Raw genomic sequence first — 14095 nt, forward strand, 5'->3', positions numbered from 1 at the left:
TATGAAAAAGCTACTACAGTGGAAGGGTTTTCATCATGTATTCATTTACTTATATTGACCCAACAATTTAATATAGGCATAGGTTTTACCCACTCAATTCATAATTCCCGTTTTGGAGCTCTGGCTCATGGACTATAAGAACCCGGGCCGGTTATAAGAAAAGGGGCCATAGTGACTGCCGGAGGGGGCCAGCCTGCCTTCATGGGTGTACCTGCTTCTTCATAGTAACTGTATGACGCTTTGTGGTCCACCATGAGAAGAACTTTTAGGCCTCAAATATGCTGCTGCTCGCGACCAAAGTGCTGTTAATGCACATACGGTGCCTCCTCCATTTATAAACTGCAACGTTTAAGGGCCGGATCCCTCATTCAGCAGGATGTGTGTGTGTGTGTGTGTGTGTGTGTGTGTGTGTGTGTGTGTGTGTGTGTGTGTGTGTGTGTGTGTGTGTGTGTGTGTGTGTGTGTGTGCTGGACGGTGGAACTGGTCTGGTGTGTGACTGGACTGACTTGTCCGAACCAACCACACTATCGTGCTCTCCTCCTCTCTCACTATAACTACACCTCCATACCTCCAACAACCCCACCGTGGCCCCTTTCTACTTCTCCTGTTGTGCATTAGCCCCGAGCACTCAGACAGTTCTTATCTGTTGGGCTAAAAACAAAAATACTTCCTCTTCGATCCCTGCCAGGACATGCATTACGTGCAAACTGCACACGTTCATTTGACTACAATGTAAATTTGTACATTATATGCAAATATATGCAATTTTGGATGTCACCGTTTTATGATTTGGCAATAAAGGAGGCTGAAAAGAAGCCCAACAGTCACGCACATCTAAAACCTATTAGGCTGGGCGCCGAATCAAAAACTGTGATAGTTCAAGAATGAATCCGCACACCAATTTCCGCTCCCAAATATATATTTTACTTGAGTGAAAGATATATTTGGGGGCGGAAATTGGTGTGCAGACTGTTTTATGATTTACAATGTTGATAAGAATTTATTCTTCTTGTTTTTTCCTTCTTTCTTTTTTTTTTTACGCCAACATTGTTTTACAGTATATGTACATATCTGCATCACTTTAATATATTTATGTGAATATCTTTTCATATCTGGACTCTACTGGTTTGGAGAACAAACACTGACTAAAAAGCCAGGTTGGAGTTGTAAACATGCCTTGGACATCTTTGTTTGCAAAACATATTCCTCAAGGACAGTGACATATTTTTTTATACTGAGGGAACAGAATGATGACCACACCAACTCTAATGTATTCGTAGTATTGTTCTCCAGCATAACTTGGGAATTATGCAATGTGCCAATGCAAAAAAAGAAAAAAGGTGACAAAAGAACTTTGCTTTCTAAGCAATTATGAAGTATTATTGTGTTTTTTCAACACATGTATTGCAATGCCATGGTGTGCCTCTTTTACAGTATGTATATAACCTACTTGTTATGTTCAGGGATATGCCTTAAAGTTAATACTGTCTCATTTAGAGATTAAATTGCAATAAGAATGTTGTTTCATCACACAGTCAAGGTTCACTAAAAGGCTATCGGAATTTCCCATGTATCACCAAACCAACCATAATGTGTCTGGCAGAAGAATGCAGTTACAGGCTTCTAGTTACATTGGATTGTAGGTCTATAATAGACTTGTACACAGTGACCCCTAGTGTGCACTGCTGGAAGGTTCTTAGACCGGATGGCACTGTACAGCAAGCACTGATTTCGCCACTGTACAACCCACTACTAGATCAGTGGTTTTCAGCCAGTGGTTCCGGGGACCACCAGTGGTCCTTGAGGGGGTTCCAGGTGGTCCCCAGCTAAATGATGGAGAGTTGGTAACCAAATGGACCCTCAGGAGTCAGGACCCTTATGGATCTTTAACTTAACTTGAGAGTTAAAGATCAAGAGTTATTACATTATTGTTAAACATCTGGCATTACTTAATTTACAAGAAGCCTACACAATGTAGAAGAATTGTTATTTTGATCAACATTTGCCGACAGTATGGAATTGTGTGTCAACGAAAACAAAATATTCTTTAGTTTTGGGTCTGAGAAGCTAAAATCTCATCAAATGCTGAATATGGGCCTTGATATGAAAAAGGTTGAAAACCACTGTACTGGATTCACGTTTAATTAAGTCTTATTTCTCACACGCTCATGTACTGCATGTGTGAAGTACAATGTCGGTGTAGCAGACTCTGCCAGTGCTATACTGTGCAAACAATGTCCAACAGTATAATACAAAAACCTACGGTAAGGTATGGTAATACTACAATGAAAGCTGTTACGTTCCACTGTGCTCTTATAGTGGCCTTGTTTTACAGTACGAATGCAGCATTATTTGGAGGGCTACAGTATATGTGACTATGTGTGGGTTTTTAATTTGTTTTAAATACACTTGGAGGGTATTAATGTGCTCTATTTTCACACGTTGTCACTTGTCAGTGAAAGTAAAGTCCTTTAACGAGAAAAGAAATGTTTGTGCCATCTAGTATTAATAGCCGTCTATTGTTATTATGCTATTTTTCTTTTAACGGCAACACTGTCAAATAAAATCCAAAGTGACTGCAAAAGACATAATTTATTGGAGACAGGGCTTTTTGAGTTATCCTTAACATTATTGTATAACTGTACACCTCTACCTTTTTTTTAAGTATTGAAGTTTGGGGACAGTGATCGTATTTTTCTTTTATAAAGTATTAGCTCTAGCATGAATTCTGCTTCACCATCAAATGGTGCTAAACTACAATTAAAGTTTGCTAAAGTGAACATATCAAATCATATTCAATTTAACATGAAAATGGACTCACCGTTCCAACTTGTGTTTGTCCTGTTGTCTTGTTGCTTCTGAGCTGAATGTTAATCAGAATGAGCTGGACTTATAAGCACTCACCTAACTGTGACACCATACATTATCAGGACACTGCATGACCCAAGGATAACGGACAGTAGGAGAACTACTCTGATTTGTTACTTAAAGGGATAGTTCAGATTTTTTGAACTTAAGTTGTATGAAATACTTGCCATTAATATAGTGGTTGCAACTGTATTAATTGATTGCCCGAGTCCTGTGGTGGGAGTGCTGCTCTGGTTTTGGTGAAATATCAAGTAGTTCCGGTCATTTTATGGGGGGCACTGGGGGCCACGCAGTAAAAGAAAATTAATCCACAAAACTAACGTAATTTGTATTGTTGACCTATTTCTAAAATATTAGTGCAACTTCCGTTCTTTTTTTACCCCTCTATCACACAGAACTATGTTTTTTGTGTCCATATCACTACGCCCAAAAAATAGTTCCATGTGATAGAGGGGTCAAAGTTGAACGAAAGTCGCGCTAATATTTTAGAAATAGGTCAACAATACAAATTACGTTCGTTTTGTGGATTAATTTACTTTTACTGCGTGGCCCCAGTGCCCCCCACAAAATGACCGGAACTCCTTAATATTGACCAAAACCAGAGCAGAACTCCCACCATGGGACTCGGGCAATCAATTAATACAGTTGCAACCACTATATTAATGGCAAGTATTTCATACAACTTAAGTTAAAAAAATCTGAACTATCCCTTTAAGTCGAAGTACCACAAACGTAGATCTGCTATTTTTGGCTAATGTTCCCCCCAGAATATGGATGCTGGGGTTCAAGTGGTTCAGTATATTCTTTGCCTTTATTTGACAGATGATAGTAGGTAGACAGGAAACGGGAGAGAGATGGGGGAAGACACACAGCAAAGTTCGTCGGGATCAGGACTCGAACCTGCTGTAAAGCTGGCTTACCAGCCAAGGTGCCTGGACGCTGAGCCACGGCCCAGGCCAACCTAAAATATATATTATAAAGATAACAGCCAGGTAGGCTATATACAGTACATGCATAGTATAGTATATGTACGCACGGTATGTTTATGTATTCTTTATTTGATTGATGGAAGTTTAATATGCAGATATATCATGGTCACTTGTTCCCATGTTTTTGTTACTTTTAGATTATTTCTTTCTTGAGCACAAAATGTTAAGATATTTTTTGTCATTTGGACAGATGCTTGGTTGGTTCATCGTTTACCTGGCATCTTTGAGGCACTACATTGTCCTCTCTGCAATCTAATAATATTTATGTATTTACCTTCTTGTTTGCGGACTATACTGCACACCCATACTTACTCTGCTTGTTCTGATCTCGCAGTATACTAAAAGTCCTGTATTCAAAAATGTTCCCAAGTAAAAGTTCAAAAGTACAGGTACTGTACCAAACGCAGAATCCCATTTGATATTTTCTCAGCAAAATACTAATATTTGTGAAATTCTATATGTACAAGCTCACAATGTGTAAGTTCCACGTCCCCAATTAAATGAGTATAGTTTAAAGACTTAAATCGTACTTAGTAGTAGTTCGTTCCAAATTAGCCTCGGAAACCCATTGGCACCTGTTTTCACTGTACAGTGAAGAGTTAAAAGTGTACATTGTAGAGTTAAAACAGTCTACTCTACACTATATCTTCACTGAAAATAACCAAACTACAAGTTCACAACGTGCCACAATGTGACCTGTTGTGAGCTTGCAGATCTGCTATTTTCACCAAAGTTAGCAACAGAAGGGGGATAGGCCTACTAGGATTCAAGTGGTTAAACACTTAAGCACTTTTATTTTGCGGCTATTCAAAAATATATGTAATGTATTAGATCCATTCCCTGGTGTCCCTGACAGTAAATCTTTTCAAATGGGGTCGACGGTCAAATGTAATTATATCAATTTGGGGAAAATGTTTGAGAAGCACTGACATATGACATATGTCGGATGTCACATTATGTCACCATAAGATATGTGAGGCATAACAGATAACTGAGGAGCAGGGAATGATACAGTATGAATAAGGTGCACAATAAAACATGATATTCTACACTGTAGATGAGATGTACTTGTAGCATGTAGTTTAATGCTGTGTGTTATGCAACTGTTACCGCTGTGACCCGATTCCAGATAAGCGGTTGAAGATGGATGGATCCTAAACCTAACCTTGATTTTGAACCACTAACCTAACAAACAACTCATTGAACTAAATGTATTCTCTACTCTAATCTTATCTACCAAAACGTGACTTGTACAAAAACCTGGCTTCTATGACCCAGCGCTTTAAGCTGAGGCAGTGGTTCTCAAACTATTGAGGCTGCGAGTAGACCCCCCAAAATAATCATATTTGAACTGGGGACCCCCACCCTGACAAGCACTTGGAATTGTAGGAGTTCAGACATTACATTTTGTTTGACTCTGTTCCACAGTTCCAAATTGTGGAAAAAAAGCAGATCTACATGCTCACAATGTCTCACATTGCAAGGCGTTACGCCAGGGCTCCACCGGACGCGTTGCGTCTCCGTCGCGTCGCGTCAAAAAACGCACCGGTTCAATTTTAATGCACGCGTCGCGTCTCCGTCAACGCGGGCTGTGTAGCCACCCTTCATTGATTAAAAAGGGAACATTCCCTGACGGTGACGGAGACGCGACGCTGACGCGCCCGGTGGAGCCCGGCCGTTACGGCCGGGCTCCACCGGGCGCGTCAACGTCGCGTCAACGTCGCGTCTCCGTCACCGTCAGGGAATGTTCCCTTTTTAATCAATGAAGGGTGGCTCCACTGCCCGTGTTGCGTTGACGGAGACGCGACGCGTGCATTAAAATTGAACCGGTGCGTTTTTTGACGCACGCGACGGAGACGCAACGCGTCCGGTGGAGCCCTGGCGTTACGGCCGGGCTCCACCGGGCGCGTCAGCGTCGCGTCTCCGTCACCGTCAGGGAATGTTCCCTTTTTAATCAATGAAGGGTGGCTCCACTGCCCGCGTTGACGGAGACGCGACGCGTGCATTAAAATTGAACCGGTGCGTTTTTTGACGCGACGCAGACGCAACGCAACGTGTCCGGTGGAGCCCTGGCGTTACTTGTGAGCATGTAGATTTGCCATTTTCACAATGCTTGCCTCTTTCCGCCGGGGCTCCACCGGACGCGTTGAGTCTCCGTCGCGTGCGTCAAAAAACGAACCGGGCAATTTTAATGCAGTCACGCTACGCAACGCAACGCGGGCAGTGGAGCCACCCTTCATTGATTAAAAAGGGAACATTCCCTGACGGTGACGGAGACGCGACGCTGACGCGCCCGGTGGAGATGGACAGAGATGCCTGGAGATCGCTTGTTGACGGCCTATGCCCCAGAAGGGGCAGAAGGCGTAAGTAAGTAAGTAAGTGATGTTGGCCGATGGTGGCCGTTTTTTTGTAATTTTTGTCAGTTTGAGAACCTCTGCTGACTGCTCTGAAGGACTAAAAACGCATACAAAGCACAACAGAGTGCATGTGTTCATTTGTGTGTTAATTTCGTCAACTAAAACCATGACGAAAAATGTTCGTTGACTACCTTTTTCATCACTAAAATGAAATAAAAATGAAATAAAAACTAAGCCATGATGTAAACTAAGACTAAGTATGCTGTCAATTTCGTCAACAAATAATAGTTTTGGCGCCGCTCTATAACAATGACTGATAGCGCTAGCGCTCCACCTCCAATTTACATGTCTCACCTATACTGGAATTTTGCTTGTCTGTCCTTCAAAGCAGCAAACTTATCAATGACACTTTCATTGAAATCCGGAAAGTTCTGAATGAGTTCCCTCTCCATGGAAAGCATGGCCAGTGCATTCAAATGTTCCTGTCCCATTGTGTTTCTCAGAAATGCCTTGATTCTCTTTAAGGTGGGGAAACGTCTCTCAGCTTCAGCTGTTGTCATGGAAGTGGCTATGAGGATGTTCAACAGAGCCACAGTCTCCTGCAGGTCATACACCAGGAGAAGCTGATAGAGCGCCATAGCAGCCTTTGAATTCGGGACTATCGTATATCACAGGGGTTCTCAAAAATTTGGCCGGGGACCCCCGGAAATGCTTTGGCAATATCTCGGGACCCCCGCCCCGCCCCCTCCCGACCCCCAATATAAATTGACTGCTACAATAACCTTAACGCATTTTGGGCGGGAACCCCTTTTGGTGTTTTAAGCATTATGTTATAATTTAGCTATTGAAAAATAGCAGATCTACAAGCTCATAGCGCGCCACCGAGTGGCGCGCTACGAGCTTGTAGGTCTGCTATTTTTGAAAGATCGTGAAAATAAAATTTAAAAAAAATCTCTTTTTTTTTTTTTTTTTTTAAATAATTTGGGGACCCCCCAAAATAATTTGGCGACCCCCCGAGGGGTCGCGACCCACGGGTTGAGAACCCCTGGTATATCAGGGACAGTTCAGTCTTGAGTTGGGCCGTGTTCAGCATGGGGTAGGCTATGCTCTTGCGGCGATGTTCAGAGCCTCAACAGGGAATCTACGGCGGTGGTCTTTAAACATGTGTCCTTGGAGCAGTGTGGCACTTACAAGGTGGTCAGTGAAGGAGAACCTTTGTGTGGCGTGGGTCAGGATAGTGTCGCAGACCTGTCAAAAATAATAAAACATATGAATTAGAATTATATACATTTTAAAATATTTAATATATATATATATATATATATATATATATATATATATATATTGTAACCTCTGTGCCCAGAGTCACATTGTTTCTATGTATTTTTTGTTTGCTATGCTCCATTTTGATGTACTTTATTATTTTCTACCAATCCACTACTCTGAGATTTATCCGCTGGACTATAGGCTACAAGAGGCCAGTGAGATGCATGTGTTGCTATGGCAACAAGCAGTGATTGAGACCCCGCCCACAGCTCACCTGGCTGATTGAGTGATGGGCCGTCACAATGTTTGGGCCACCTGGAGAGTTTGACTCTGTCAGTCCAGAGTGGAGGTGAACAGAGAGTGAGACAGTCTACTGAGAAGCAAGAGTTTTCCCAAGTCTTGGTATATTATTGTATTTGGATCGTTTGGATATCTACCATTGGATATAGAGACCTTTCTTTCCTTTTTGGAGTATTTTTCCCTGGATATTGGATTTCTAAAGGACCAGACTTTGCGAAGGAGTTTAAGGATGGCCAGAGGAGACTGGCCACACTCCGTGCATACTACAGACTGGTTTGGATTTTGATTTATTTTTGGACACATGAGTTTAGTTTTGGACAGTGCCAGGACACTTGGAATTTACACCCATCCCTTTTGAGGCAGTTTTATTTTATTTTGATTTGATTAAGTGAACATTTTGTTATTAAACTTTATTTTGCTTGCTTTTAATAAATTACAATTAAACTTATTTACTGATTCTTTGTTATTCTTATTCTGAACTGACCCACCACCTCCCTCATTTTGCTATAATACATTTTTATCATTTCAAAACGAACACACACACACACACACACACACACACACACACACACACACACATAAATTCTGTAAATTATGACCGTTAGTGATTGATCATTCTACCGGTATTTACTATTTATAGGATCAAAGTAGGCCTCTTTCTGCAGCCTGCACCAACTCACACAATGGCAATTTTGTTGCTGCTGCAAGATGCTCAAAGTGTGGTCCTGGGGACCTCAAGGGGTCCTTGAGGAAGTTCCAGGCAGTCCACAGCAAAATATGGGAAATTTTTACTACTTTAATCCCATTTTATACTCACAACACGTCCCATTACTGCCTATTTTGAGCATGTACAGTCTGGTTCCCTTCCTTCCTTCCAGAGAGGTACCTATGGATGTCACTAGCTCGTAGGTACCTTTGGGGGCCACTCCCCTGAGGGGTGTGGTTTTGCCTTAAGGGGTGTGGTTAACCTTTCTTTTTTTCACGCACTGTGTAATATAGTAGGTGGACAGTAGGTGTCAGACCAGAGCTCTTTACTCTATACTACTCTATTCTTATAGCTGGCATATAGCAAATTGTAATTTGCACTGTTCATTCCACTACATGTGTTTACATGTAATACATGCAAACACATGTATGTACTACTCCACTACATCTCATAGGCATGGAGTAAATTACTTTTACTACACTACAATTATTTTAAAACTTGTTTTGTTTATACTAGTTACTTTGTAGATTTTTGATCACATCACAAACACCCACATTCATTTTAGCCATATAGCTACACAAGCTTGTGAGCTTGTACATCTGCTATTTTCCAAAAGATTTATATATATTTGAAATGATACATTATGCATAAAGTGTCATTTCTACTTGTTACTTTTGTACTTTTACTCAAGTAAATGTTGCATTACAAACTTTTACTTGTATTTACCAAAGTAGTACTTTTAGTGCTTTTTCCAGGGGTATTTGTTTTCTCTTTAAAACAATTCTGGGGTCTACTCAGGTTTTTAAGTGAGTTAATTCTTAAGGTGCTAAATTAATTACATTAATTACATGTCTGTCTTGCAAGGCAGTTTGTAATCCCCCAAACCCCACCAAACAAAGAGTTAATTTGGCCTAGTATTATTGGTGGGGGGGGGGGCAGCAAGGCTGTGCTCACTGTCAGCATCTATAACATTTTTTCTTGTTCTGAGCAGTGCTCAGTGTATTCTCTGTTTAGGGCCAGATAGCATTCTAGTTTACTATGCTTTAGTGTTGCTTTTTTCCAATGTGTCAATAGCTTTCCCGTCTTATTTGTTTTAGTACAGTGGATTTTCTATCTGGTGGCTCTTGCAGAGTTCCAAGGCCAGCTGGCTGAGGGGGCATCTCTCTAGAGTTTTGCTGTGTGCCTTGTTATGGAGTGCATCTGGGTCACTTTCTTTTAGGGGGTTGTAAAATTAATAATCCTGCCCTGCATGCATTATTTAATTAATCATATCCACGTTGACAACGTTTGTAATAAACCAACCCGTTTTTAAATCCGTCAAGATTTGAGCGAGTTATGACTGTTTTTGTTTGAGCTGCCATTGAACATACTGTACTGTCGTCCCGAAGCAAGATGGCCGCCGAGTGAACTACGTCAGAGACTCCACCTTGAGCCATATAGCCTTTATACATGTCTATGGTCTCTATAGCTGTATGTAGGAGGGGCCTTTTATATATGTCTATGGTCTCTATAGCTGTATGTAGAGGGGTCTTTTTTGCCACATCACAGAAATTGCATTTCCATTCATGCCAATGGACTCTGGTTATGGGACTACAGCGTTGACAGACAGCCCCTTCAACCAATCAGAGACTCTGGTTGTTCAGATTATAGCTATCTACGATTTAACTTGCTAAGTTGATAGCATCGTGGTTCATAGCTATCCCTACTGAAAGGGTCACAACTGCACAAAGAGTAATGTCTTTACTCAAACTGTCTAAATAATATAACTCAAGTGTCTTTTATACTTTTATTGTCGTTTAACAAACATACATTTAAACACATGAACTAATTATCTAGGATTGGTTTAAGGGTTAGTTTTAACCCAGTTTAGGTTAGACGTTTAGTTAGGTTTAGTTAGGTAAATAACCTGCATAAATGAGACGGAGATACACATAGCATTCGTCAATTACAGGCAGGTTACAACACATGGATAACACATTATTCATTGATTATTAATAGTTTGCATTATGTATCAATAATTACCATTGGTCTATGTGAGCTGTGTTGTTCATCGTACGGTTGGCACGAGGTGTGGACTCCTGTTGATGTTACTAGAATCTGAGCTACTAGAGTCCTCGCAGGGTTTATAAAAACTCTGTTCGGTGGAGACCGCCCTGTAGGCGGTTCCGTACCAGCTTGGCATCATTGGCTGCTGAGCACATTGTAACAGCCTTTCTATTGGTTGAAAGACCAGGAAGTATTTCCCCACTGACATGTGATAGCCATGAGGTCTGGCTGTCCTCTCTCTTCCCTTGGGAGGCGGAGGTGTCACATTTCACACCTTCCTGTTAACTTGCTTTGCCAGCAGTAATGGTGACCTCTTGTCGAGTCAACTCTGGTATAGTACCTTCATTATTGAACAATATCAATATCATGGATATTTCCACACTGGTTATGGGACTACAGCATTGACAGACAGCCCCTTCAGCCAATCAGAGACTCTGGTTATGGGACTACAGCATTGACAGACAGCCCCTTCAGCCAATCAGAGACTCTGGTTATGGGACTACAGCATTGACAGACAGCCCCTTCAACCAATCAGAGACTCTGGTTATGGGACTACAGTGTTGACAGACAGCCCCTTCAACCAATCAGAGACTCTGGTTATGGGACTACAGCATTGACAGACAGCCCCTTCAGCCAATCCGAGACTCTGGTTATGGGACTACAGCGTTGACAGACAGCCCCTTCAACCAATCAGAGACTCTGGTTATGGGACTACAATGTTGACAGACAGCCCCTTCAACCAATCAGAGACTGGTTATGGGACTACATCGTTGACAGACAGCCCCTTTAGCCAATCAGCCTCACCAAAACAACCACAACAACCACACAGGAATGACCAATAGGGTCTGAGCAGGTTGGAGCTGACCAATAGGGTCTGAGCAGGTTGGAGCTGACCAATAGGGTCTGAGCAGGTTGGATCTGGGTAGAATCTAATAAAAACCCACATGGGAATTAAAGCCCATTTGTGATTTTTTTCATAGCCTGAGCACAGAACGTGATGAGAGCGTGTGATTTGTATTTATTACTTGTCAAATTATTTCAGTCATCAATGTTTATCGCTCATTGTGTTTATTGTGTATAGCTTTTTTCTTTGTTTTTGGGCTTGACCCCGGGGATCCTATAGCTGCTTGCAGCTATATTTATTATTATTATAGAATATGGATAATTGCTATGGACTTGGATGGTTTTAATTACTATGGACTTAGACTTAGATGTTTTTTATTACTATGGACTTAGACTTAGATGGTTTTTATTACTATGGACTTAGACTTAGATGTTTTTGAGTGGTGTAAACCACTCCTACAACTGGCTTTGTTAGTTTACGTGTCTGTCTGTCTGTGCTCAAAAAATGAGCATGGTTGATGCTGATTGGTTGATGCTGATTTCATTACGTCAGACATTACGTCAGACCACAGCTGATCAGGCTATATAATACCTTACACAACTCAGTTCACACAGGTGTGATTTTTTTATTACTATGGACTTAGACTTAGATGGTTTTTATTACTATGGACTTAGATGGTTTTTCATCTCAACTGCTCATTATGGCTTCCCAGCAGCACCGCAATGCCCAAATATGGGGTTCCTGACATACATACTTATGTACTGTGACCTCACTGGTATGATACGACCAATCACAGCCAGTATGATAAAAAGCACTGGAGCCTCAGAGAGAGTTCAGATTGAATCAACTTCTCCAAGACTCAACTCTTCACCTGAGATCTCTACCAGGCTGTTATCTTCAAGACTCTTTCCACCAAGACTCAACTCTTCACCACAGATCTCTACCAGGCTGTTATCTTCAAGACTCTTTCCACCAAGACTCAACTCTTCACCTGAGATCTCTACCAGGCTGTTATCTTCAAGACTCTTTCCACCAAGACTCAACTCTTCACCACAGATCTCTACCAGGCTGTTATCTTCAAGACTCTTTCCACCAAGACTCAACTCTTCACCACAGATCTCTACCAGACTGTTATCTTCAAGACTCTTTCCACCAAGACTCAACTCTTCACCACAGATCTCTACCAGACTGTTATCTTCAAGACTCTTTCCACCAAGACTCAACTCTTCACCACAGATCTCTACCAGACTGTTATCTTCAAGACTTTTTCCACCAAGACTCTAGAATCTAGAAGCGTACTTACTCTATAAGGGTGACCGGGCTCTCCTTTTCTTTGGCTCTTGAGCTCTTCGTTCTTCTACAGAGCAGGAAACCAACAGGTTTACTTAAATTCACCATTAACTGTTAAAACATGCTTTCCTGGACGTTGCATCATAAAGGATCACCAAAGGAAGATGGTGCTGCTGTAGCATTGAGACACCAGCTGTACTACTTTGGAATGATCAATGACGAGAACCACAAGGATGAGGTTGGTGTGCAGGCCTTCAACACACTGACTTTACTCTGGAGGCAGTTGGCCCCAGTGACCTCTGGAAGAGGAGTACCTCACTTTGAGGTTCCCTCGCGCTGGGGCCACACAGCTGTGCTGATTGAAGATATTGTCTACCTCTGGGGAGGGTGTCAGTTTCTGTACTTCTCAGACGAGCACAACAACGTGCTTTATGCATTTGATGTTGACACCCACACATGGTTCAAACCACAGGTTTCTGGGTCAGTTCCAGAGGAGAGGTGGAACCACTCAGCCTGTGTGTTGGGGAAGGTCATGTTTATCCATGGAGGAAAAACCAAGCTGACTGGAGAGACTAATGACATCTACAAGTTGGACACCAGCACGATGGTCTGGTCTGTAATTAACACCAGAGGAACTCCACCTCCTGAGTCATCAGGTCACTCTGCAAGCATCATTGGGACAAAGATGTTTGTATTTGGAGGCTGCTGGTTTCAGTACTACAACACCATCAGAGTGTTTGACACAGAGACCAACTACTGGGTGACAACACCTTCTGCACAGCCTCTTCGAGAAGGACGTTGTAATCATTCAGCCTTTACCTACAATGGAGAGCTGTACATATTTGGTGGTTACTGTGAGGAAGGAGACCTCAATGATGTGTGGAAATTCAGTCCAGAGACCTTCTCCTGGAAGAAGGTTGAGCCCAAGGGGAAAGGCCCGTCTCCGACGTTTAATATGTGCTGTTGCATGGTGGGAGATCGTGCCATCCTCTTTGGAGGATACCCCACCTCTGATGACCTGTCTGTCTTAGACTTCAGTCCTAGCCTCAAGACATTATGTAAGCTAGCAGTTATTCAGTACGGTCTGGAGCAGTCTGGACTCCCACACAACATCAGGTGGGAACTGGCAGCCATGACTAGCAACAGCAACGGAAAGAATAAAACATGAAAACAAAACAAAACAAAAAACAAACAAACACTAAATCAAAGTTAGTGAGCTGGTAGTAATGACTACCATCTTCCACAACAGACGTTTTGTAATAATCCAAAGATAAATGATGACAGGAGATGCAGTCAAATAGACCCCTGACTGAAACCCTGTCTGTTAGCCATGGGTCAAATATGCCTTTATCCAGGCCCGTTCCCAGGCCTTATCAGGAAGGAATCATGCTGCTGAAATATGTTTCCCACTGAGTTTTTTAGCGGTCTA

General features: G+C 42.0%; 1 protein-coding gene across 1 annotated transcript; it reads left to right on the forward strand.

Annotated features, from left to right (window-relative positions):
- Positions 1-13198: 13198 nt before the first annotated feature.
- LOC306913837 (kelch domain-containing protein 3-like) lies at positions 13199-13834 on the forward strand (the record flags this gene model as incomplete). Its single annotated transcript, XM_079490647.1, has 1 exon — positions 13199-13834. The coding sequence occupies one exon, from the start codon at positions 13199-13201 to the stop codon at positions 13832-13834; it is 636 nt and encodes a 211-aa protein (XP_079346773.1).
- Between the last annotated feature and the right edge of the window lie 261 nt (positions 13835-14095).

Source organism: Electrona antarctica, assembly GCF_951216825.1.
Source record: "Electrona antarctica genome assembly, chromosome: 21".
NCBI classification, from domain to species: domain Eukaryota; kingdom Metazoa; phylum Chordata; class Actinopteri; order Myctophiformes; family Myctophidae; genus Electrona; species Electrona antarctica.